This window comes from Manis pentadactyla, chromosome X (assembly GCF_030020395.1).
Source record: "Manis pentadactyla isolate mManPen7 chromosome X, mManPen7.hap1, whole genome shotgun sequence".
NCBI lineage: Eukaryota > Metazoa > Chordata > Mammalia > Pholidota > Manidae > Manis > Manis pentadactyla.
In genome coordinates this window covers 116,870,902-116,898,681 of record NC_080038.1, presented here as the reverse complement: position 1 = coordinate 116,898,681, position 27,780 = coordinate 116,870,902, and the positions used below count along the sequence as shown (strand labels likewise).

The following is a 27,780-nucleotide window of genomic DNA, read 5'->3' as shown; positions in this document are numbered from 1 at the left end:
AGGAGTGTTTTAAGAGGAGAAATCACTAGTGATGGAATCAAACAACTTCAGAGTCTGACCACCTTCATGGTTATTAAGATCACAAAGAGACTCTTGCTATCCTTTAAAGAGCAAGAAATTAGTTAAGCATAAATAGTGAGCGTTTAACTGTGCTGGAGGAAAAACTGTAAGATGCAGTCAGCAGATAAAGCTCCCAGTCTGCAGGCCAAGTAATCAGGCTTCCATGTAAGAAGCAAAGCAATGCTCCTAGTTATATGATAAAATCTGCAGCTTTTATATGAAGTTATTTATTAGAAAAGAATTCCTGAGGCACTTTAACAATACAAATTTTATTAAAAAAATAAGTAATAACATCAAAACTGTTCAGCAAATCTATATTCAATGTAAACAAAATAAAAAAACACAAAATTAAAAAAAATATGCATCTATATATATATATATGGGCAAGAAACAAGTGCATTTTTTGGTCCCAATATTTTTTGAATATATTATCTTTATCTAAAGGAATTACATTAATGGCTAGGAAGATAATACATATTTGACATACAGAAATGTAAATTTAAGACTAATTTTAAGGTCTGTAGGAAGTGTTTTTGCCAATTTTTTATGTCTTAAATCACAATCACTAAAATGATATTAGTGATAATCCCAAGATAGACAGAAGATGTAATATTCCCTAATGGTCTGAACAATTATCAAATTAAGAAGCTACCACTAGGTAGCTATGTGAAATTTGTAGAGAACTTGTAGAGAATTCTAAGGAATTTCTTGAGTTCTTAACAAAACAAAACAAACACAAAAGAAGAATTTTAAAGAGAGAGATATAAGTGGACATAACAAAATGGACATTGATAGGTTTGGTGGGGGACAACGTAAGACCAAGATAATAAAATTAAACAAAAAAAATTGACTAGTATTGCTGAAAACTCCTAGGGTTAATACTGGATAAAACTTCAAATGTCATTACAAATAATTGCAGCTTTTAAACTGTAATTTTAGAAACTTGTTTCCCAAGAATATGAAAGTAACCTTGGTTCCCTACACAACCAGTTCTTAATTCCTTGGACTGCATGCATGCTAGAGGAAGATAAAAGGGCAGCAGCCAAATGATTAAACTTCAACTTGGATGTTGAAGCGCTGATCTGATTAGCTTTTTTGGTCAGAATTGACTCATAAGCACAATATCAAGAACCAAAGCCCACAGTGGGAAGCTGTGCTCAATTTGGTGGGCCTTGAGGTCATCTCTGGCTAAATTAGTATCAGCCTTATGGGAGGCCAGTCATGAAGAAAGGGAGTCTCAAAAAAAAAAAAAAAAAAAAGAAAGGGAGTCTCCCCAAGATCTGATTTCTTAAGGCCACAACCTAGAGGAGGTCTCACAGTCAAATAATTCACATTCCTTGGAAAGAGAGAATAGGCATCAGTTGTGTCCATCGAAGGGGGACACTGACCAGGAGTACCCTGGACATATTTTGAAATTTCGGTGTTGCTTCTGCATCTGAAAAATATGAAAAATAGAACAATGACAGACAAAGAATGAAGAAAAAGACAGCTATCTGACCTAAAAATGTAAGACATAAGAAATTAAGAAACCAGACAAAACAGACAAAAAAAATGAAGAGCCATATCATTTGGAATGCAGTATTCTAAAGGCAAGTACAGCAGAGAAGAGCACAAATTACTTTAGGCAAAGCAAGAAAAGATCATAGCAACAAAAGTTAATTTTGGAGAGAGCCAACTAGAGAAAAAAGCATATGTTAAGATATGTTAACCTGCCACAAAGATAAGGTGGAATAAGAATTTAGTGCCATCTGAAAGCTGAAAAGAGCTGAATAATGAGAGCTAGTGTCATCAACTTGGCTGTTTAACCACCTTTGTGTGAGAAAACACTTCAGAACTTTGAACTTAGGAAACTGCCTTTGTGTAAGAAAATACTTCAGAACTTGGAACTTAGGAAATTCCAACTTGTCTTGCACCAGGTTTCACGAGCTCCATAGAGCAGGAATCTATTTCAACAAGCGGCTTTAAAAACAAAAACAAAAACAAAATACTTTAATATGTTTCATTTCTATTAGTGATACATTTAAAAATGCAACAGTGCTAAAATCCATCAAAGAAAAATGCACTGAATGAAAATTAAACTTACTTGAAGTGGGTTTAGAAGTTGAGGTACTTGCAGGAACTGAAATTAGAAGGGTTTTACATTTAAAATAGTATATATGATGAGTGAGACTATCAATTTAATACCTAAGAGCCCATACTGTGGCTGATCAAAAGTACTGGAATAAATATTAGAAATTCAAAGTAACACAATTATATATACATACCATTCTCTATTATAACTTGGCAAGTATGAGTTTTACGTCGACTTAAGTGCTTAGCCATACGATCTAAACCAGAAGAATCAGCTACAAAATCACATTTAAGGCACACTAGAGTAATGCCCCTATGAAAAAAAAGAAGACAGAAAGAAAAGGTTTTTATCTTTTATGAAAGTCCATATACAAGTTCAATATTATTTTTCTGCATAATAGCTTTTGATCTGCTTTTTCTGTGTCATGACCATCATTTCCCAGAAGCTGGTTATATCTGAACTGGTAAACTCTAGAAAATGGCCCAGCCATGTCTAAGTTATGCTAACATTTAGTGCTTTATAAACTGTTCCTAAAAGACAGGACTCAAGAGACCTAAAGCCCAGCTGTGGTTCCACTAATACCCGGTAACTTGTGTAAGTCACAATCTTTCTGTGCCTTTGCCCATCTGCAAAGGAAGGATATAATATTCATTCATTCAATATACATTTGTGAGGACCTTATTTACATACTCTACACTACTATGTATTGTGGATATAAGAGTGAACAAAAAAGGGTACACTCTTTGGAGCCTACAACCTAATTCTACACTAGGTTGCTGTAGAATTAGAAAAGAAATTGAAAGGCTTTAAAAATAAATCATGTACTATAATTATTGTTATCAGTTTACAAATAAAACATAAGCATACTTTAGTACTTCATTGGATAGTTTAAGTATTTTACCTGGATAGGAATAAAAACCAGTAGCATACCTTAGACTGACTTCTCCCCTACAGCTCTAGTCTTAACAGCCTGTTGTGTATTTACACTTGGCTGTCACACTGGCACATCAAAAATGATCTTAAAACTGAAGTCTTGCTTTTCTCCCCACCCCCCGAAAATCACTCCTCTTGATTGGTCTCTCTTATGGTGCCATGTCCCTGACACAAAAGCTCAACTTTGTAGTTATTTCTGGCTCTCTTTTTCCTTAAAAGAGTCACAATTTCAAACAGTTTATAATATTAACAACTTATTAAGCATTTAACTCTAGGCTGATGGTTTTAGACATACCACATCTAAATCTGATAACAACCTAAAGAGGTAGGTGTTATAATTATCTGTTTTTTTAATAGAGGATGGGGGGTCATGTTTAGTAATCTACTAAGGCCAAAATCAGATTTGAAACAGTCCTTTGATTCCAAAGCCTTAAACATGTTCTTCAACATGATGTGTTACCACCTTAACCCAGGTTCTTATTAAATCAGTCTTATCTACCACAATAGTCTTATCCAGTCTATGTGTCTCATGCAGGTACAACTCACCTTGTATACCCTCCAAAAGTTGATTTTCCCTCAGTACCCTTCATTCTGCACAAAATATCAATTGTTTCCCCAGTGGGCCCAAACACCCTAGCCTTGTTTTCAAGGATTCCACAATCTGGATCAAAGCTCAAAACTATTCCCCCCAACTTTGATCCTAATACTATATTATATGAACTTCATGCTCCATCCAAACTGCACTAGTAGTCGCTCACTGTGTTTGTCTTCTGCTCTTGCCTTTCTGCACTTCCATTCATACAATTTCTTCCAACTAGAATGCCCATGCATCTTCTTTTAAGTAGAAATCTCTCCTCCCTTTGAAATCAGTAACTCTCATTGCACTTATTACAAACTTTCTTGTATTATGGTAGTTATTTATGTTCATAATTTATCACAAATTGTACATTCCTTAAAGGTTGGTACAAACCTTCTTCATCACTGTCATCTTTACAAGACCTGCTATATTGTGTTATGCATGACAGGTGCACAATAAATAGGAATGAACAGTGCATTTCAACAAAATAGTAATTATAAAATGTATTGTTGTCTAGAGTTATAAATATGCTAAGTTTCATACAGAGAGATTAACCAATATTCTATTTAAATTTGAGGCCCACCCAAGTTGAGAAAAAAGAATCTCACAGATCTTTAAATTCATATAATTAATTTAAGAACCAAGAACACAACTGAGCTTGATAACGGTGAGGTAAAAATCAAACTTTCATCTTTAAAATTAGTAAATCCCTTCTCATTCTTATAAAAATTTTCAGTAAAGGTAATATATAACATAGTTTACTCTTTTTCTATTTCCTTGAGTTGAATAATATTTTTAAAATAGCACTAATATATTTTTAAAATGCAATCAAACTTTCCTCTGCTACTGAGCTATTGGTCCAATATCATCCACATATGTCAATTTTCAACATATACATTAATTTACTCAACAAATATTTACAGACTGCTTACCATGTTCCAGGCACTATTCAATACCCAGCAAATGTCTGGCATAGATAAATACCCAACCACACACATTCTAGTGAGAAGACACAGGCAATAAACAAAAGGATGAAATATATACTATGTTGGATAGTAAAAAACTACCATGAAGAAAAATAAAGCAAGAATGGGAGATAATGCTGGGGGTGGGGCCCAGGGAAAGGATGCTATTTTAAATGGAGTGGTCAAGGAAAGCGTCACTCATTGGAAGAGAAACCTGAAGGAGGTGAGGGAGCTAGCCATGCAGATATCTGACAGAACTTTGTCATGTCCATCAGCAATCATTTCATTTTCCAAACTAGGCACCCCAATATCAGGTTAAAAAGTTAATACAATTTTTCAATAAAGAGAATGGAAAAAGACATAGTTACCTGAGAACTCTAGAATGTTTCTTAAAAATACAGACCCGTTTCCTTGTCTGGTTGCCATGAAAGCTAGAAAGACAAGAGAAAAAAGAGATTTTATTATACAGTAAGTCATACCAATTTTATGACCACATTTCAAGTCTGTTTAGTTTCTTATATTTGAATAAAAGATAATTATCTCCATGTAATTGTAGATTAATGATACCAAAATAAATAAATAAATAGAAGATAATGATTTAAATTATAAAGTTGTTAATCATCCGTTTAATTCAAGATTTTTATCTTACATTTCATTTTACCATGTATTTCCTAAAAACATATTTCCATGAGAATATTCTTAAATGACCAGTACCTCACCATTATAAAAAATACTGAGTTAAAAATGCAAAGGCATCATGTTACAGTTTTCAAGAGTTGAAAACAATTTAAAAGTTATTTGCTAATAACAAATTTTGCTATAAAATAAGTTGTTATGAATATTATTTATCACTTTTTTTATTTTACTTATCTAGGAGGGAGAATCTGAATGATCCTTGAAGCAAATGCACCTTGAGCTAAATTACATTACCTACCATCAGAAAATGAAACATTTAAATACTCTTTTGCAATTACAAGGACAGCTTTTAAGAAAATCAAACTAAAGGAAGTAGTGTTCATGAGTTAAAACAATAGTTCCTCTACACACAGAACAGAACACCAATAACCAAAATTTGCAGCCAATGTTAATAGCTTTTATACCCCCTTTTAAAGTGATAAGGAAAGCTTTCCTGTATTAGAAAGCCAAGCAGGATTAGCCAGGATTAGTGTAGCACAGTATTATTCAGTGTCCGTGAACCAACAGCACTCACATCACCTGGGAACTCATTAGAAATACCAAGTCTCAGGTCCTACTCCAGACCTACCGAATTAATGTCTGGCAGTGGGGACCAGGAATCAGTTTCAACAAGTTTTTAGGTGATTCTTATGTAAGCTAACGTTTGAGAAGCACTAGCCCTACTGACAGAACCAAACCAATCAATGGTTACCCACTATTACCAGCATACCATGCATGCATGGGAAAAGAAAGATTCTGGCTAGCCATAATCCCAAGAAAATATCCTAGAATAAGTGCCATGGTGAATACACAGAATTGTTCTCTCAGATAGATAAGACAGACACATATTTAATATGAGGAGAATAGCTGAATGGTCAGAATTCAAAGAAAGAAATGATTTCTATGAGTGGCTGTAGCGATGAGAAAATTCACAGAAGAAAGTAAACTGAGAGGGAAGCAAAGGGGCATTCTAAGGAATAATAAAAAATAAAGAATAGCCACTTTAGGCATTGAATATGGGACAAACAATACAATGGGGGAAGATTAATTAATCTGAGTGCCTGGCTTCTGGTTACAGAGTTGGTATGGGCTGGGAATAAAGGTATTCAGTTTCTGAGAAAATGAAGCTTCTGTACATACAGAGCTCAAGCTTATGAAACTGGAATAAAATTTGGAGGGTACTGAAAAGGATTTAAACAGATGTCGTACATAAAAACAAAGAGGTATTTTTTTAAACAGGACCAAATTAAAGTTAAAGGTCATAAATTCAGAGCTTATGGAATCAAGCACAGTTTGGTAGTCTAGAAATGAACATAGAGAAAAGTTAATAAGGATCAAAGATTCAAGGATAGCAAGGTTAAGCATGACTCAAGATGCAAAGGGTTCTAGGACAAAAACAAAGCAATATTCAAAACAGATAATCTTGAGGGTGAAAGGTTGACTGTAAAGTTGGACTGGTATTGCTGGACTGGGAAAAGGGGTCAAGACACTGAAAGCCATGGGGTAATGAAGATTCAAAATGAATGAATATTGTATATGATGAGGTAAAATGTGATGGTTGTAAGGAAGGGGATACAGCAGATCAGAAGTGGATGTGAAGTGTTGACATTAAAGGAGTCAGGGTACTGGTTTTTAATGAGGTCCAGTTGATTAAAGGGAATAAAACCCTGTGAACCAAGTGCTGAAACTATTAAAAAATGTGGCAAATCCTTGAAAGTGGTAGCTAACTATGACCAGAAGGTAACGGGTCTAGTTAAGATCTGCAAGAAAATCACTTTTATTGGTTATACCTTATTTATGATTAAAAATAATGGAACTACCTTAATTTGAGTAATCAACTTCACATATTTATATCTCAACTATTTTTGTCTACTTAAAAAAAAACCATACTGCATAAACAAAGTTAAGTTCCTACTAATTAGGTCCAAATGAAAGTAAGGCGGCTCTGAAGTCTTTCTCTAGCATAGAGTACATGGTAGGTGCTCAAATAATGTAAACTGAATTGATGCATGAAAAGGAATTCCAACAGTAGCATCATGGCTGGACTATCCTTATAGCCTCTCATTTCACATTTTATTGAATAAATGTGAAGATGGATGGGTTGAAAGATGAATGGACAAACAACATGGATGAGAGAGCAGAAAGGGTAGAAGGGAGGCAGAAAGAGAGTGTGTGCATGTGAGAGCTAATAATATTCTTAGCATCTTTGACAAACCTGGAGTCTCTCAAAGTGACTTCTTTGAAGAGGCTAACACTCATGGTCATATGCATTTATTTGATAAATATTTTGAAAACATTTAAAATTTTACATTTGAAAACAACCACTTTGTGAAAGACTTAGAAAAACAAGTTTCCAACAAACTTATTCTAATTTAATTAGTTTAACTGTTCTTAAAATTTTTGTCCCACTAATTTCATGAGTTATTATGCTACACAATAGTATTGGGAAATACCCTTGAAGTTCCCTATTGCTCGATCCTTTTAGCTCCTTAATGTGACAAGACAAACTGGTTTTTAATAGGACAACTTTGTTTTAAAAAACCAAACATCTTGAATGGCAATTTTGATTGACAGTGTACATGTTTCACTTACCTCATCATATGATTTCCAAAGGCTTTGTTACAGTTAGTGTTGTATTTGCAAATATTACAGTGCATACGTATTGAAAAGTGGCTTGCAAAATCTTTTATTTTAGAAAGACACTCAATGCACCTGTGAACTCCCTGAGGACACCTTATGGAGATAGAAAAAAATTGATAAAAACACATTGCAAAACAAAAATAAAAAGGTAAAGTCTTACTAAAGTTTTATTAATTGAAGCCAAGAGGTTTACATTAATATCTTAAATAGAAACTTATAATCTGAGAATTTTCTTTGAAACAACAAGCTAGAATAAGTGTAAAAAATCTAATGCCAGGAATAAAAAGGATCACATTAACCAATTCAACTATCACAAGGTATAAGCACAAAATATAAGATTGGTGTACAAGATGATAATTATATAATAAACACAGTAATTTAAATTCTGCTCAGCAGTTGTAAAAAGTACCTTCTATAATCTGCTTGGCCTTTATGCCAGATAAGTGATATGGTAAATTATATTAAACCCTTACTATTTAATATAAAATTACTATTGTATATCAGGAATAAATGATATTACCTTAAGTTCTTCAAAGCTGTGCTGATTTTATTCTTTCTCTTGCGTTGTTTCTTGTACTTGTAACAGGTTTTTGTTCTGTATTTAGATGTACTTTTACCTTGCTTATTTGCATTAAGTTGACCTGCAGTGGATATAGTGGCAGGAAGCTTACTTGTCTGAGACTGATTTGCTTTAGACTTTGTGGGACTTGTAACAGTTGTACTTCTAGATTTTGAAGGTGAGATCTGAAAAGAAGTGCTTGGAACACTACTGGAAAACGCAGGTGGTGGTCCTGAATGAAGAGGTCCAATGGAAGCTCGAATAGTAACCTATAAAAATGAAGGCAATATGTGTATAAATATATACATATATTTAGAAATTAATCATTACATTAATATTAAAAAACAACTGCAAGCCCTACCATTATGGTCAATTTGCTTTTGACAAGGGTACCAAAACAATTCAGTGGAGGAAACAAAGGTCTTATCAACAAATGGTGCTAGGACAACTGGATATTTACAGGCAAAAGAATGAATTTGGACCACTACCTCACGCTAGATACAAAAATTAACTCAAAATGTATTGAAACCAAAATGGTAAGAGATAAAACCATAAAACTCTTTGAAGAAAACATAAGAGTAAATCTCCATCACCTTGCATTAGGCAATGGTTTCCTAAATACGGCACCAAAAGCATAGGCAACCCAAGAGAAAATAGATAAATTGGACTTGATAAAAATCTAAAACTTTTGTGTTTCAAAGGACACAATATTAAGACAGTGACAAGACAACCCACATGAGAGAAAATATTTGTAAATCATATAGCTAATAAGGGACATGTACACAGAATAGATGAAAAGCTCTTATAACTCAATAAGAAGACAAATAATCTGAAACGGGCAAATGATGAAATGCATTTCATTAAGGAATATATACAAATGGCCAATAAGTACATGAAAAGATGTTCAACATCATTGGTCATCAAGGAAATGCAAATCAAAACTCTACTGAGTTATCACATCAGACCAACTAGAATGGCTATAATAAAAAAGACAGGTAATAACAAGTTTTGATAAGGATATAGAGAAATTGAAACCCTCATATATTGCTAGTGGGAATGTCTAATGGTACAGTAGCTTTGGAAAACAAAGTTAAGTTTTGGCACTTCCTCAAAATGTTAAACATAAGAGTTATCTTATGACCTAGTAATTCTACCCAAGAGAAACAAAAAACTATGTCCACACAAACCTGTACATGAATTTTCATAGAACGATTACTTATAATAGCCAAGAAGTGGAAACAACCCAAATGCCCATCAGTGAATGACTAAATAAAAGACAGTATATCCACATAATGGCATAATATTCAGCCATAAAAAATAATGAAGTCCTGACACATAAGCCTCCTCGTCTATAATATGGGAATAATACCTGCCTTGTCTACCCTATTGAATTTCTACATGGATTAAATAATAGAATGTATGAAAAAGCATACTGAAAGCCTTAATCTAAAGTGCTACAAGAAGCAACTCCATAGCATCTTACTACACTGATGGACAGTGACTGCAATAGGGTGTGTGTGTGGGATTTGATAACATGGATGAATGCTGTAACCACAATGTTGCTTATGTGAAACCTTCATAAGATTGTATATCAATGATACCTTAATAAAAAAATAAAGTGCTACAAGACATTTAGTATCACTGTTATTATGTCATAATATACTAGCTATTACTATTATTATTATTAATAAGGGAAGATATGAGAGAGATTGCACTGCTTACATTAGTATTCTGCATGTCTAGTCCCAGTATGGAATGGATTGCTGGGAAAGGTACTGGATAGCTTTCCTTGCTCTACATCTTTGGAGCATTGCTTTACATTATTTTAGGTAATTTAAAGAGCAGACATACTCACATTCAAAGGTAAACAGTCAAAGCCAAATATAAATGTTTGGGATTACTTCACTTTGCATTATGCATCCCTTCACTGGAGCAAATAGTTAAAAGCTGACTTTACATAAAGAAGTCAGAGAAAACAGATATACATAAAGCAAACAAGGAAAAAGAACTTTGTAGTCAGATGTGTGTTTGTTTCCTTAAAACAGCATTGGTATTAAGGAGCAGAACTTGCTTTTCTAAGAGTAGACTCAGTAATACCAATGTCAACAGAGTATGGCATTCAAGGTACTATGACAGATGAGAGGGACATAAAGATAAATTAAACATGATTCTTGCCCTTATAGTCTAGCAGCCAAAGCAGACATATGCTGCCAACTCGAATAGCTCAAAAATAGCCTATACAATATGGAAACAAATGATTGACTCAGTCTACAGTTAATCTAGTTTCACTCTCTACAAAGGAAATATGCTCCAGTATAATACAGCACATGTCAATCAACTCAAAAGTCAATGGAAAGTTTTTCTTTCCAAGCATAAGAAAGATAAAACCTAAAATTAAAATCAATGAGAATCAGAGGTCAAATTTTAATATATTCAATAGGTAAAACCAGGAAGGAGTTTATTTCTATTATCATACAAAATGTAAACTACACATTTAAAACTCACTTTTGTACCAGGAGGCAATCCTTCTAGTTCTTTAGGCTTTATAAATGTCCGATGCTGGGTCTTGTGATCCAGTTTCTCGTTGTAGGTCAAAAATTGTAGTCTGCATTTTGAACAATGATAAACTCCTTTATTCTGTTTACAAAAAACATTAGGAATAGTATTAGAAATAATAATTTCTATCACCACAAATCCCAGGACCTGAAATTGTTCTTAGTTCTAATAGCTAATTCATTTGAAAACCAATATTTTACCATATCACATCATAAATAATACCAAAATACTATTCCATTTTTTAAAAGCACTCTGTGCATTAGTATTTGAGTTTCAAAATCATTCATTAACGTACAGTCACTCAACAGTAAAATTATATCAGTTAGGGTCCAATGAGATAAGTCCTATACCATTTGTAGTCTGAAAGCTTTTTTCATTATAAATTTAAAGTATAATCTGTTCAAACACATGATAGTGTGAAAATGAACTATATTATATTTTTATCCTCGAAAAGAGCAAATTCTTTTTAATTTTTGTTATTTCCATTTGTTTCTCAAGTTAAAATAAACTGAATTTTCTAAAACCAAAAATATTTAACCGGACCTCCCAAGAAAGTTATGTTATAGAAATGGTTGTATTAAGCAGTGCTGTCCAATAGAACTTTCTACAATGATGATAATGTTCTATAGCTTCACTGTCCAATATGGTATCCACTAGCCACATGTGGTTGTTGAGCACTTGAAATGTGGCAAATGAAACAGAGGAACTGATTTTTAAATTTTATTTAATTTTAATTAATTCGAATTTAAATAAACATGTGGCTAGTGGCTATTATACTGGAGAGCATGGAGGTATAGAAGCATAAATCAGAACAACTGATCCCAATCTACTGTCTGAGAACCCTTTGACTGTTCTTCTCAAACCCAGCCCTATTATTATTTTTACCAATGGGAAGTTGTTCTTTTACTATATATCATCAATTGCAATCTTTATGTATATGCTTTCTTAATTAAACATATTTTATATTTATATATAAATTTAGAGCAATATATAAATACAAAAGAATGTTTTCTCTAAAGCTGTATCTCTACAGGACCATTACCATTTCCATTTAAAACACAAATAATCATTTAGGAAAATCCAATGAGCTAATGTATATGAAAGTACCTAGCTGTTATTGGTGCACAGCACCCATTTGATAAATAAAAGCTCTTTACAAAGTTCAGGGCAATATATAAATATAATGTGTTAGTATTATTTTTTAGTTTTGTCTTAAGACTATTTTAGAAGTGTAGTGCACTGAATCATATCACAGGTACAGGCAGCATAAACAGATTCACCTGTATGTGCTTGAGGGGGGGTGAGGAAAGAAGGGAAAAAAATCTCAGTCAAGAAACAAATAGCAAGATAACAGGACAGACAGAAAGTTCCCTGGAGTATAGTTTCCAGGAGTCTTTTCTCTACCTGTATCTACACCTCATCTAGTTTCATGATCTTAAATAGCATCCATCACCACTACTTGGTATCTAACAGGCATTTCAAATCAACATGGACAAAACTGAACTCTAGATTTTCCCCCATCCACCCTGTGAAAAAAAAATCTGTTCCTTCCCTACTCTTCCCAATACCTCAGTGTATGGGAATGCCATTCTTGCAGCTGCTCAGGACAAAAGAACTTGGTCACTCACTTCTCTTTCTCTCACATCCTACATCCAACCCAGTAACAACACCTGTCAGCTTGACCTTCAAAAGCATAATCTTTCCACTTTTAATCACCTCCAACCACTGCCACCTGATCAGTCCAAGCCACTTACCTGGAGTCTTGCAACAGCGTCCTACCTACTCCTTGTTTTACCCTTTCTTCCTAACAGTCTCTTCTTTCCATGGCTGCCAGAGTGCTCTCGCACATGCTTAAACCTTCCAATGGCTTTCCATAACACTCCAAAATCCTGATTCTGGCTTGCAAGGCCCTATACCATCTGCTCTGTATTCTATTGCTACAACCTCTCCTACCATTCTCCCTCCCACTTGTTTACCATACTATAGCCACACTGGCCTTGCTGCTCCTTGAACATCGAGATATATGCTCACTTCACTGACTACTTATTGTTTCCTCTGCCTGGAGCATTCTCTCCCAGATATCCATATGGCTTATTCCCTTATTCCTTCAGAGAGGCTCTCTTTAGACACCCCATATAAAAAACAGAAACTACTCTTTCACCTCCTAAGATCAGGCATTTCCTATCCTCCTGTATTTTCTTCCCATGGTACTTATCACCAACTAGCATACATATACATTCAGAAATACACACACACACACACACACACACATTCTTTCTCCATGATAATGCAAATTCCAGAGGGCCCAAACTTTGTTTTGTTCATTTCTGTAAAACAGTCCCTGGCATATATTAGCGCTCAATAAATATTTGTTAAATAAATAGTGAGGTAGACAGCAAGAGACTGACAGAGTGCACATGAGAAGCTGGCACAATTTAACTGTTCAAAATGTCTGCCATTCCATTCAATGAGCATATGCCCAGAGCCCTGGGATGGGAGACTTTAATCTACTATTCCCTTGGTTGGACTCAAGTCTTGCATATCTCTCTTATGCATGTATGCTTGCAGTGTGCTAAAGACATAGTACATTTAAAAATAATATGATGTTCAACTAAAAAAAATGATGTTCTGTTCCAAAGATAGAGAAAAAAATGGTCTGTATTGAACATTTTGACAAGCACACTATATTGTTTGGCTAACTTGAGGGATTTTCAAGGCTAATTCTGACTATCTAAAGCATCTTCCTTTAGACCTAATGTCAGCAAAGAATATGACTGTGGAAAAGCTTGAACCCTAAGTCAATTTTTGGCTCTGCCATTAGAGAATGTGACTTTGGGCAAGTTACTCTCTGTTAAGCTTTGTTTCCTCATCTGTGAAATGAAAATAATTGCATACCTGCTTAGTAGGGTGATTATGAGGATTAAAGAAGAGAATGCAAGTAAAACCATTAGCGACTGTCATATGGCATGTGATTAGTATATATTAACTGCTTGTTATTATTCTAGAGCTCTAATAAGGATATTTAACACAGCTGGAATCCTTCTTCCTTTCCTAAATGTACCAACTGTGTTGTTAGCTCTAAAATTACTTAAGACATAATAATATATTCTTTTTAGGAAAAGATTACAACCAAAGTCTTCAAAAAGAATAAAATGAGCCATATTTTCTACAGTGTTTACTGTCTAAAATTGCACTAATGTCATATCAGTTATAAGCTTATAATCTTGCTTAGTTATGGTTTTTGAGTCTTTGTGAACAAGTATACAAATTTCAAATACTTTGAAGGATGCCTGATCATTCTTCTTAATATATTCTTTCCTCTATTGACTGCTGACTGCCTTCTAAGACTACTCCTAAGTTTGATTATTCAGTAGAAGGACTTAGAAGTTATACTCACAGCTATGATTTATTACTGTAAAAGGCTACAGATCAGGATTAATAAAGGAGAAAAGTGCATTAGGTGGAGTCTGGAGGCTACTGGTACCAGTTTCCAAGTGCCCTCTCCCAGTGGAGTAGCATAGGACATGCTTAATCAATCTCCCAGCAACTAACTGCAGCAACATGTATGAAGTGTTTTTTGCCAGGGAAGCTCTTTTGAGTTTAACAGCCCAGGTTTTTTTTATGGGGTTCAGTCACTAAATCTTCATAATACAAGAAGAAAAGCAGGTGTTCACCATAATCATATTTTTTACACAAATGACCTGGAAAAGTTGGTACAATGTGAATCAAGGTTCCAGGCATGTAAAATACTCATCATTTAATGACAAAGCCTCAGTTTCCACAAGCTAGCCAAGGGCCAGTCATGCAAGTAGACCCTTCTGAAAATATGTGTGATTTGAGTAATTCAGACCTGCTGGGTTAACTCCTTCCTATATAGGTGGCAAGTTAAGACATACGATTCAGGGTATGAATAGTGAGTACAGATCAGGTACGCCACTTAAGAGACACAATCCACATAGCAGGCCCATCAATCTGTTTCTTAACTTTCTAAGTAGGCATTACTCCCTCCACATCTACACCTCACTGTGAAGCTTAGTAAAGCATGAGAGAAAGAATTATGTTAAAAGCTTCACAGTGAAACAGAGCAACTGCTTTATATCTTATTCTTCCTTTCAAAATCAAAGGCCAAAGGATGAAATATAGAGCATCAAGACCAGCGTTTCCCAAATTATACTCCCAAAAAGTGTTAATGTTTGACAAATAGGTATTGTGCAGATAAAGGGTTTGATGGCCAAATAAGTTTTGGGAGTAACATAAACAATATTCCTTGCTTGGAGATTAATGATTTTTTAGCATATTAAAAGTTCCAAAAAGCCCTATTTAAAAAAATTTACAAAAAATTATTAATTTTGTAAATACAGCCATTTGCCAAACTCCTTTTTTCAGGAACGATTTTAGAGCAGAACATCTAGTAACATCTAATGGAACACTGTTGGGGAAACTCTGCAATCGGAAGATTTTGCCAGAGGCTCTTAAGGGTGAGGTGGCATACCAGAATACAAAAATCAGCATATTGATACCATCTCAGTCATAACACAGGTGATCTTGAATGTATTTGGATATTCTACTTCTATGATTTTTTCCAATAAACAACTAAAAGTTGATTTCATCATAGTCTAATGACTGGAACTGAAAGCAATGTTAGCACCAGTACTGAATAAATTGGCTGTGAAAATGCAATCAGTAATAAGAAATTTAATGAGCTGATCAGTGAGGAGACAAAACTTGATAACATCAGATTCAGAAAATTCATTGACTTCTGATTTTGGAAAGGTACCATTGTTTTTTTAAACATTCAAGAATAGGCTTACTATCTTATCAAAGTTTTCAGCCAAATAAAGTATGGTCTGATTGTATTGGGAAAAGAACCAGCAAGGATAAAACGAGAATTCAAGGGAAGGATACAAAGCACTGACACTGGTATCCCAGAAATTACAAAGCAAATCTGGGAAACTAGTTATAACCTAAACATAGTTCTCTGGCATAGTTAACATATCTAGAAATAAGTGTCGTGCTGTTTACTCTGTCACTGACTGCTACAAAAGACCAGTTGGGGTCACTGATGACAACCACATGTCTTCTCATAATTAAAAGGGGGCTAGAAATTGGAAATAAAGTTTGAAGAGAAAGGGGAAAACAGAAGATTTTGAGTCCTCAATCTTATCTTCATCAGTTCAAACTTATCCTTTTCCCTGGTCTTGATTAACTACCTTCAAAATCATTCCCATGCTCACCACTCTTAACCCCTGAAATAGCCAGCCTAAATATTCCAGTCATTTTCTCTTTACTTCTCCACTCTAGGGTTCATATTTCTATCTATCTTTCAGAATTTTCACTGTTCATGAGCCTCATCATCACTAGGAAGCAGACAAAGAAATGGAAGTTTTACAAATAATTCAGCATAAGTTGTAAATTAATTGTGTCATTTGGAATGACTTTGCTTTCCTTCTAGAACAAATCTAATCAATGTTCTAAGTCCTATATGTATACCTTTTTACCAAAACAAAATGAACAAGTAAGAACTGCTAAATCTCACCTGATGCTTCATGTAATGATGCATGTAGGGGGTTGCCATTCTACTAACTTTGAGGCAAAATGGACATAGCAAGTTCTTAGTGTTTTCATGGGATGCTCTAAAATGACTGTCTACATCAGAAAATGATGATGATCTAAACTGGCAAACCTAGAAAATATAAAGAAGGTTTAGTTTAACTTGATAATTTAAAACTGATATGCAATCATATCAAAGTAGTAATGATGAGCCATTTGTTAGAAGAACATTATGCACTACTAATTCAGTTCTGTTGCTTATACAACCAAGAATCCTATCACTGCAAGTAATAAGTATAATCTTTTAAACATAAAAGTTCTCTCTGAAAGTTTAGGGATATATTCCTAAACATAACTAGATTCCCTTCTTTTCAGATCTGCTACCCCCTATCTTGATTTGAATTTTCAAACTGATACCTCTTGTCCTGTAAAGTTTTTCCTGCTATATAAAACAGAATACTTTTTCTTTGGATTTTAAATAGCATCCAGACTATGACAGAGGCAATTTATCTTTATCTTGCTATCTTATTGGGAACTACTTCAAATTCTGGAAAAATACCAGCCAAAAGCATTTAGCTGAGTTTCCCATAACTAACAGCATATCCTCTTTCTCTGGCATTTCTACATTCTTTCCTACATGGTAAGAAAGTGCAAATATTCTCTTTCTCTAGCAGGGCATTTTATTTTTCTAATAAGGACCAGTAAACTATGGCTCCCAGGCCAAATCCAACCCACCACTCCCACATACATGTGTTAAACTGAGGGAGTTCCTGTTGTTGAAGAGGGTCTTTAATCTTAGTAACTCATTTTATTTAAATAAAACTTAGTAACTTGTTAAAAAAATGAGAAGAACAATACTATTTCGTGGCATATGAAAATTAAACAAACACCTAAGTACATGATAAAATGTGTGCATACCTGGCAAATATATGGCATTTCACCAGGTTTATGAGTGTCCTTCATATGTTGTAAAAGCATATGTTCTGTTTGAAATGATAATTCACAGATTTTACAAATAGCTGAAAGTGGAAAAAAACACATTACACCATTTTATGGATGTATATAAATAAAAGATTCATTTTGTACATCCATAACAATTGCAACAAGTAATAAACGTGGTAGTGATGGTGGTTCCAACAATAGTATAGTGCTGACTCTGTAACACTGTTCTAAGGACTTTACTTATATTAGTTTACTTACTTCTCATACCATCATTGAGAGATACTGCTATTTTTACCCCCATTTTTCAGATGAGGAACTGAGTTACAAAAGGATAACATGCCTGAGATCCCAAAGCAGTATTAAGAGGCAGAGAGGGAATTTGAATCCAAGCTGTTCTAACTCCAGACTGTGATTTTAACTATCACTGCAGTTGCTTTTCTTATTAGAGTATAATCCCAAATGATTGATTCCATATTTGCAAACTGGGGAGGGAATCTGAAATCTGTAATTTAATCCCCCTACATAAAATGCATGAGTTATGATAAGGAAGTTTCTGTTTACAAGAGGAACTTCTGTTTGAGTACATAATTTTATTGAAAGGTTTATATAAGACCGGTTTGTCAACTTTGTCCCCAAATTACAAAGTCTATTTATTATTTTCCTACCAGAATTCTGAAGGCTTCCTCATACTTAATGATGATCAAAATTGATAATGTTCAGGACTTCAATGAAATGGTGACTTACTCGGAAACTCATGGGGAGTGTGCGTACTCTCAATATGACACTGCAGGTGGAATGGTGTGGGATACTGACGGTAGCAGCGCTGGCAGGTGGATTGGTTTCCCCAGATTTCGCTGTTCTGCCTCTCGAGTTCCAAATGGTGATTCATGTGGTTCATAAACCTGTGATTGTTAACAGGTGCAAATATTCAGATTTACAACCAAAGAAAAATCTCACAAATAAGTCTCTGAAGGTAGCTGTTAAAAATGCAGATGTTACTCAAAACAGTATCTCCAAAGCCTTAAAGTCAAAAGTGTGCACATTACAGAGAAGACAAGTAGTGATTCTACAACATTTTACTACGCTGATGGACAGTGACTGTAATGGGGTTTGTTGGGGGGACTTGGTGAAGGGGGGACCCTAGTAAACATAATGTTCTTCATGTAATTGTAGATTAATGATAACAAAAAAGTGTGCACATTAAATCACTGTCATTAAATGACTCAGTAAACATTTTTCTTTGCATGTTTTGAAATAATTCATTAGTGTACTTAATAGGAAATACCACTAATTTGCTGTAAGTCTTCATCATTATTTCAGAGTAAAAACACTTTTTTTTGTAAAGAGAAACAGCAGGTTTCTTTTCCATGCATGAAATGCACCACACACTTTAAAATAAGGTACTTAATGGAAGGAAACCCAACCAATAGCAAGCAGCTACAGAGCATGTTAGAAATATTTTGAAGTCCTTGAAGATATTCAGCTGCTTAAAAGACAAATTGTTAGTATTTTTATTTATGTCTTGGTTCCTAAATATATGTAATAGCAATTTTAATACCCATAATTATAAGATCCTTTTGTTTTATTTAATGGTACTGGTTTACTGTTAGCACAAATTATTCTTTTTAACTTGCAGATTATGCTTTTTGTAGCACCTTCCATTTTTCAGTCCTATGTTCTGATATGTCAGATTCCCTAAAAGACTTCTTATGAGAAGGAACTGTGACTTCCAATGGTAGAGAGTACAATATAAACAGGTATATCTATTTCTAAGGGCTTACTGAAACTTTTTATTGAATTTTAAAGTTGTTCCATCAAAATAACAATTTTAAGACAGGATTAAATATTGGCAGTTATTCAGTATAAGTCCTTAAAGGAAATAATCTTGAAATGAAGTGATAATATCATCAACGTAGACAGCAATCATCCTGGAGGATGATTTATCTTTCCACACCTCCAAAACTCTAGAGCTGCTATGGTACACTTTGAAATATCTTTTTCTTTCTTTCATTTTAATATCTTTATTAAAATATATATATTTAAAACCCTAGCTTTGTCTAAATATTTACATATAAAGGCTATGAGACAATAAGCTTTCAGCTCATAACTTTAATAAAATCTATCTGCATAAACTAATCTCTTAACCAACTAGCTATCTCTCAACCCCCATCAGCAGCTCACACTTCTCAAACCAGTAGATGGAGATGTGAAGAAGAGCAAACTCCTCACAAGGCCATCCTCATCCTCAGAATAAAATAACCCTAACTGGTTTTGTTGACATTCAATGTAGGAAAAAAATATTCTACGATATGTTGACAGAGCAGAGACTAGAAATCTTGAACTATCAGCTTCTACCATCCTCTAAAACCATCAGTTTGCCATCCTAGTTTTTGCCATTAAGGTAAAATGTCGTTTAACACATACTACATCTTTGGTTATCCAGTGTCTACTGTTCAAGTTTCATTTACTAAACAATATACCAAAAAATGCTACAAAGTTCCTAGATATTGTAAAATATGGTTAGCTTAAAACTTATATTCTGATAATCTAGAAACCTGTAACCAATCTTCTGAAATGAAAACAATAAAAAGAAATTTCCTGTTTAATATTAAATGAGCTAATCTTAAAGGAAAAGCCAAAAAGCTACTGCTGAACATCTAATATTATATACATAATATTTAAGTATAACAAACAACGTAACCACTGAACCACTTTTCTATGCACTGTACCAAATTTACTAACATTGTTTTCTGATGTATTTTACTGTAAAAATATGGAAGAAGGTCACAGAGTTCTGTTGCAGCATTGTTTTAGTGTTATATCTCAAAGCACAATTCTCTTAAACTACTGGGACCATTAGCAATTGATGGCTGTTGGGGCTTGATCAAAGGAGGAAAATAAGTGTGAAAATTCATGTGAATGATATAAGTGAAAGATCTTTGAAAACTATAACGCACTACCACAAGCATAGCATTCATTATTATTTTAGGCTTATATTACAGTGTATTTTGGGATTTTTCCATGTACTTCATTTTGGACATAAGAATTCACTGGAAAATGAAATAAATGCTGGGCATAGTGACCTCTAGGATGCTTAAGAATGCTAGTTAAAAATGACGGTTATCAAGGGTAAATATTTTTTAAAGTTCATATGTGTGTGTCTGTGTGGCAATGTAGGTACATATATACACATACAAATATGCACCGTGTCACCTAAGGGAAGTGCTCTGATGTCTGCAGTTTACTCTGGAAAGTATTAAAAAGTCAGGTGGGTCTATGAATGAATAGTTATGTGGTAACAGAAGTATAGCAAAATGTTAATGGTAGACTCGAGGTGGTAAATATACAGATATTCACTGTAAAATTTTTTTAATGTTGTTGAATATTTGAAAAGTTTTATAATACAATGTTGGAAAAACAATGTCAGGCTATATAACTTATGACAAATACTAATCACTATGTCTTGTTACTTTGCTATTGTTATTATCTCAGGGTAATAGATATGCAATATGCCATGTCACTCAAAGACTACAATGTACAAGTTCCTAAAATTTAAAGCATACATATATAAATCTTCAAAATTGCATTGAGAATTAAATCTCTACTTTTAAAATGTGTTAAATAATAAAATCAAAGCAGACATGTTTCCTAGAACTGGTACTTCTCTAAAGATCACCCCCCCCAAAAAAATCACTTTCTCTGCAAGGTAAGTGTGCTAAAAATTACAAATATGAATTGAAAAATTAGAGCTCTAATTAAGACCAGTATAGTGAAGTACAACTGGGTAAAGTGGCTCTTCTTGTGACAGGAAAAGTAAGATTCAAAAGCAGCTGAAAAATAAAAATATCTCATGAAAACTCCTAGTTCAATGATACAGAGAAAAGTGATTTTCCCCAAGTTAAAATAAATTTCATTCTTTTTTTTATTAAGGTATCATTGATAAACACTGTTATGAAGGTTTCACAAGAAAAACAATGTGGTTGTTACATTCACCCTTGTTATTGAGTCCTCCCCCCGGAGGCCTTATTGCAGTCACTGTTCATCTTTGTAGTAAGATGCCACAGAGTCCCTATTTGTCTTCTCTGAGCTACACTGTCTTCCCCATGACACCACATACACCATGTGCACCAAATTTTATTCTTTCTTAAGCTGAGAGAAACACAACTGTGTCCAGGTGCCAAACTCCTAAAATGCTAGAAAGAGAGAAAACTTTTCAACATCATAATCTGCCTTTTTTTCTTAATAGAAACTGTTACAATAGCTTATATCAGATGGCACAGAAAAATAAAGATACATATTTACATCTGAAGCATCCCAATTTTAAAACAGAAATAGAAACGAGTATTTACATACCTAATATTATTTTTAAGAACTTTCAAGCAACTGATGCATTTAAAGGTTGTATAAGTCTTCTCTTCATCATCAAAAGTTCCTTCATGCTTTCCATAGTAAAAGTCACTAACTGTCATGATCAATTTTCCTTTCTCTGCACCAGTATTTTGATTTTCAGTAATAACTGAAAATTCTGCTTTAATAATTTCCAAAAACATATTTATCATGTCTGGACAACAACGCTGAAACAGAAAAAAAAAGTAAGCCTTACGTATATCTCTTTTAAAAATTAGATACCAAGAAATGATTCTGTGTTTATAACCGGGGCCAGCTCAGGTAAAACTATACTTGGTAGTATATCTGGAAAGATAATCACTGAAACATTGGCTTCTTTCCTTATATAGTCTAAGAAATTCAAACAACAAACACCTATTACCTTAATAGAGATACAACTTCAAAAACAAAAGGAATACCTCAAGATCCAGGTTGGCTATACATCTAATACTTTTTTCTTGCAATTAAAAGTATCTAGTATAAATATCTAGTAATAATTTGTTCCTTGGCCCAAAATCATACATTTCATATCTGTGTCAAGATATAGCTTAAAAGAGAAGGTAATTTTATATGCTATTGTGTATATGCTTAATTATCAAATAATACACTAGTATTTCAGTAAAGCCTGGTTGGAACTGGACTTTGATGAGCACAGGTAACCTGCGATTCTCTAGTCTCAAGGTGCTAGAAAATGTGTGGTACACAAAGAGAGAAACATCAATTACATCTTTAAAATCTCAACATATTCTATCTAGAATGTTGAAACATCTGAAGGGGGAGATCTACTTCATGAATAAAATCAAGACCTCATACCAACTGACTCTAATGTAGAATACTTTCATATGAGTTTATTTTCGATGAGATAAAATTCATTCATTTATTGTATACAATTTTCAGTTGCAGAATGTCTCTAAAATAATTACAGAGCAAAAATATAAACTTTCCTACAACCCCAAACTATGTATACACAATGCAACCACAAACTGAAAGACTTGAACAATTAAAGAAAGCATAACAAAAAAATTGTGACAGACTCAAGACCAATTAAACCTATCAAACCAATTAAATCTATCTTATCAATGAGTACAGATGGATTTAGCTCAACTACTAAAAAAAAAATTTCATGTAGGATCACAAATGAGAACTACTTCTGGTGAGAGCAAAAAACAAAGTGATTTGGAAGGGTTGAAAATAAAATGATAAAGAATCTAACAGTCAAATGGAAATAACAAGAGAGCAAAGATTGTGAGCCTGATATCAAACAAAGCAGAATCAAGACCAAAAAAGGAATACTTTACAAAAATGCTAAAGAGTACATTCATGAGGAAGCTCAAAGAGATAGATCCACCTATATCCTAAATAGCAACAACCATAAACCAGAATTGGAAGATATCAAAGAAAATCTTGGTAATGTGAGACTTTTCAGACCTTTCTCAAAGCATGACAGGGCAAGTAGACAAATGTAAGCAAGGATATAGGAACCTAAATAACATATTAATATGTTAGACCTGATTGATGACTATCATATTCTGTACCCTAAAAACAAATAGCACCCCTTATGTTCAAGGTTCCATATGACATTCAAGAAAATAGCCCATACAATTTTCAAAATGGGAAAAGTGGTTGTGAGAACCTGGGCTTCGCCATTAAAGTGATTCATGTTTGAATCTCATCTGTGCCAATCAATTAACTGGCAACAAGACAATGAGAGAAAGTTCTATCCCAAAAAATTTTCTAAGGATTACACTAAATAATATTTTAAAGCTGAGTGCTCTACCTTAGATCAATAGGATGTTTGCAGTACTTACACTGGATGAAAACATTATCTCTGTGGTATAGTAACCTATTTGTCTATAGTACCAGCGAAAGATCATTCACAAATAATCTAAAACTCACATTTTTTTTTCAAAATGGAAATCCTTTCTGTGATATTATAAAAATTTGACTGATATATAAAAGTGTATAAGCTAAAATGTAAAAGTCTCCCATAGTTTTAATCATAGACAATGCTAAAATAAATAAAACCACATTTTAGAGAATGTTTGCCACTTTCTCCAGGTGCAGAAGTATATTTGATATGTTATGATTTATTTATTAAATAGATGGAAAATAAGACCATTCATGTGTGTCTGTATATTCAGACAAAGAGGATGCAAAACAAATTAATAAGGAATTATTTCCTTTGCAAGTTGTATTGGGAACTACGCAAATAGGAGACAGGGCTGAGATATCGTCTTAGACTTTTTGAATCACGAGACTATATTATTTACCCCTCCAATTAAATAAATCAAAGATAGCTAAAAAATCCAGCCTTTTCTTTTCTCTCTCCATCTATAATGCAAAACATAAAAACATCAAGCATCTCTACACAATATTACATAGACAGGAAGATCAAGAGCACTTATAGAAGTTGCTTCATACGTAAAATCAAAACCCAAAGTCCAGTTACCAGAAGTCATACTCAGGAAATAGTGATAGATAAGTACAGATTTGCTCAAGAATAAAGAGGTTGCATTTGGAATTTTAGGAACTTTTCTTTCTACGTTTTTTTGTAAAATGCTGAATTTCAATGAAAAATTTACCTATCTTTAAATAATTTGAGCAATAACATTTCTTAAGTTGCTTCTTTGCCTTGCACCTTTCTTATCCCTTATTTCCTGTATATAATCTACATTGCCTTTTTCTTTTGCCTCCTTTCCCTCTTCCTGCCATTTCTACTGGGCATGCTAGGAGAATATAGACTATCTTTCCATAAACACGCAGAAACTGTAATATCTACGAAAATATTTTAAGTGTTGTGATATCTAAACCTCATACTTCATTAGTACCTGGAAAATTGCCTATAACCTAACTTCAAGAGCCTCCTACATTGATATAAAGCTGGGATTAATTTGTAACAACTACACAAACTATGTTCTGGATTGAGTTAAACTATCAGTTCATATGAAATACTCCACCATCAGTTTATACCTGAATGTTGAAAATTAAAATGCAAGACTAAGATGTTCATTGAGTAAGATGATATGCATATATCACCATAGACAAAAAATAAGGTTAAAAAAAGAAATTTCTAAGTTACATGGAAGATTAAGCACCTAATAAAATGCCTGCTTTACAAGAAGCTTGAAGAATGGCATGACCTAGTCAATAAAATATTCTGATTAATACATTATTTTCATTAAAAATTTAAATACAATATGCATATACTATAGTATATATAAGCTTAATTTTGGGGAAGGACTTAAAAATTTTGTATGCAGATAGTCATTATAAATATCAATTTTTACTTAAGCTTTATGAAAATAACAATGAGAAAATTTCTTATCTAAATGTCTGGGCATTAAATCTATGAAATTCAAGATTTGTGAATACTTTAAAAAAAACACATTTTGAAAAAGTTTTACCTTCATGTGACATTTCAAAGGATCCAAAAGGTTGAACTTTATATTGCACTTTGGACAAGATCTTCTAAAAAGCGCTTCAGTTTTATAGTAAGTTGATGGGGAGACATTTGTACCTAAAACCAAATTAAGGACCTTATCACTCAAATTCTTCTTTTTAAAAAGCTTGAACACCAGTATAAATAATACAATTTTTTACATGCCACATTCATATTTACCTTTTGATACCATTACATGGGAATATGTCACAGAAGGACGGCTTGCTGAAGACAATGAAGTGGAAGGATTTATGTCAGTATTTTCATTGGTTTTTGGCATTTTTAGAATAGCATGGCTTACATTAGCAACAAAAGGTTTGACTGTAGGCAGAGTTTCTTCTAAATCTAAAGTGATGTAAATAGTGGGAAAGATATTTGTAAATGCTTTAATATGGAATATTGCTTACAAATGCTACTAAAATGGTCTTATATTTAAAATTAAGTAAAAGAACTTTGGAGTTAAATTAAAGGTAATATAATTGAATTATGTCATACAAACAACAATAAAGAATGATCAAAATTTATGTAATCAATAGGCAGAAAGAAATGATACAAACATCTATTGTAGACTACACATATTTGAAGAACTCATGAAATAAACTTTATGCAGGAAAATTCTAAAGGTGCTTTCAAATAAATATATAAAGAGGCATCATGAAAGAAGTCAGGCCAAAAAAAAATCCTAAGCCCCTCCCTCCCAAAAGAAATTAAAGCACAGAGAATACTCTAAACTCATTTACTAAAACTGAATTTATCTTTAGATGCTTAAATACAGTTGAGCTTATAAACATAAACAATTACTTTCAAAAAATTTAGAGAAACCTTTTAAAATATTTTTTAAAAAAGTAACTTTGGATGTCTAATGGAAAACTCAAGTTGGTTCTTTTTCCACTTAACCTGACAGGTTTTAATTATCTTTTTGTTCTCTATGTATAAAGTAGAAACAACTAATCTTGAATGTTAATACCTCTCATTCATATGAAAAGGTATGGAATTAGTATAATTGTATTCAAACTATGTTTCCTCTGAGCCTAATGGTTTTGTTAGGGAATCAAGTGGCCATTAGGCTCAGAGGAAACATAGTTTGAATACAATTATACTAATTCCATACCTTTTCATAGTTATAGTGCCATTCCTAGTTTATAGTCAAGTTAAATAGAATCACTCTGAGATCAATAGTATTAAATTCTGACTCTTCAACTTATTTATATCTGATGCCTTTGGCTTGTGCTGTTCACTTTCCTTGACAGTGCCAATAAAACTCCTATTCTCATTCTTCAAAATCAAATTCAAATCCAACCTTCTCCAAGAACCTTCTACGATCATCCTAGACAGGAGTCCATTAATCACGTTTCTGAACACATAGTGCATATGATGATTCATAACTATCATTCTAGCAACGGTTTATTGTCAAGTCCTTTAAAATTTTAATGCATTTTTCACTTCTCACTTATCTCATTTTAGCCTCAAAAAAGCCCTGACATAAGCAGAGCAAGAATTAAAATTATATCTTCAAATGGCTGATTTCAGATCTGGAGAATGAATGTGAGAAAAATAAAAGTATGTTTTAATAATATGAGAAAACTGAGGTATAAAGAGGTTTGGTGACTTGATAGAGGCCTCAAAAATCTTCAGAGTGGAGACTCAAACCTGCATCTTCCTAATCAGCTATAACTCTATTTACCATCAGGGCCAACTTCTACTTCCTGCAGTATAAAAAAGAGAGTGAGACTCATTGTTTTTATACCCAGAAGCTTCAAGAATTCAGACTTTTTCTATGCATAAAGACCATGTGCCTTATAAAATTTGATTTCAGACAACCATTTAGTCTCCTTACTTATTTTGGTTCTTGGTCATTTTACTAACTAGATAAGTGACACTTGTGAATATCAAAACAACTATTATCAAAATGGGAAAATATTTTTGGCATACATATTACTATAATTTTTTTCCATTTTGTTTTGGTAAATGGATATTGATTTGTTAGTAAACAATCACACATTTAAAAAATTCTCCTATAACTCTCTCCATTTAGTGAAATGTATCAAATTTGCTAATAAGGAAATAGTCATTTGATTATAGGGAATTTTCAACTAGGTAAGATTCCTTCAAGGCATACTCATTTATTTCAGGTTAATGAAGAACGTTGTTACAGTATACAATCAAAGAAGTGTAATTCTTCTTCATTTGGAAGTTTTCATTATTCCTTCAATGGATATTTACTAGTACTTAGGATGTGCAAACCATTATTTCTTTAGTATTGACATTTTACATGATACTACTCTATAATCATATTTAGCTATCACATCTACATTATTTATTTGGATAGAAAGACACAAGCCTAATAAAAAATCAACTTTAACCATGTACTTTTTCTCATACTAATGGCCTTCCAAATAATTAAAAAAATTTTAAACCATACTATTA

General features: G+C 33.2%; 1 protein-coding gene across 2 annotated transcripts in view; it reads right to left on the bottom strand.

Moving 5' to 3' along the window:
* Positions 1-319: 319 nt before the first annotated feature.
* ZNF280C (zinc finger protein 280C) overlaps positions 320-27,780 on the bottom strand; it is a 46,224-nt gene continuing 18,763 nt past the window's right edge. For both annotated transcript variants that reach the window (XM_036910982.2, XM_036910983.2), the window contains 13 exons: positions 25,534-25,698; positions 25,319-25,431; positions 21,882-22,102; positions 18,273-18,430; positions 17,505-17,605; positions 16,573-16,719; positions 10,986-11,117; positions 8,442-8,749; positions 7,874-8,014; positions 4,975-5,037; positions 2,325-2,443; positions 2,144-2,179; positions 320-2,019 (listed from right to left, as the gene is read on the bottom strand). In XM_036910982.2, the coding sequence (XP_036766877.2) occupies positions 2,009-2,019; positions 2,144-2,179; positions 2,325-2,443; positions 4,975-5,037; positions 7,874-8,014; positions 8,442-8,749; positions 10,986-11,117; positions 16,573-16,719; positions 17,505-17,605; positions 18,273-18,430; positions 21,882-22,102; positions 25,319-25,431; positions 25,534-25,698 (1,715 nt within the window). In that variant the 3' untranslated portion in view covers positions 320-2,008. The remainder of the gene's footprint in view (positions 2,020-2,143; positions 2,180-2,324; positions 2,444-4,974; positions 5,038-7,873; positions 8,015-8,441; positions 8,750-10,985; positions 11,118-16,572; positions 16,720-17,504; positions 17,606-18,272; positions 18,431-21,881; positions 22,103-25,318; positions 25,432-25,533; positions 25,699-27,780) is intronic.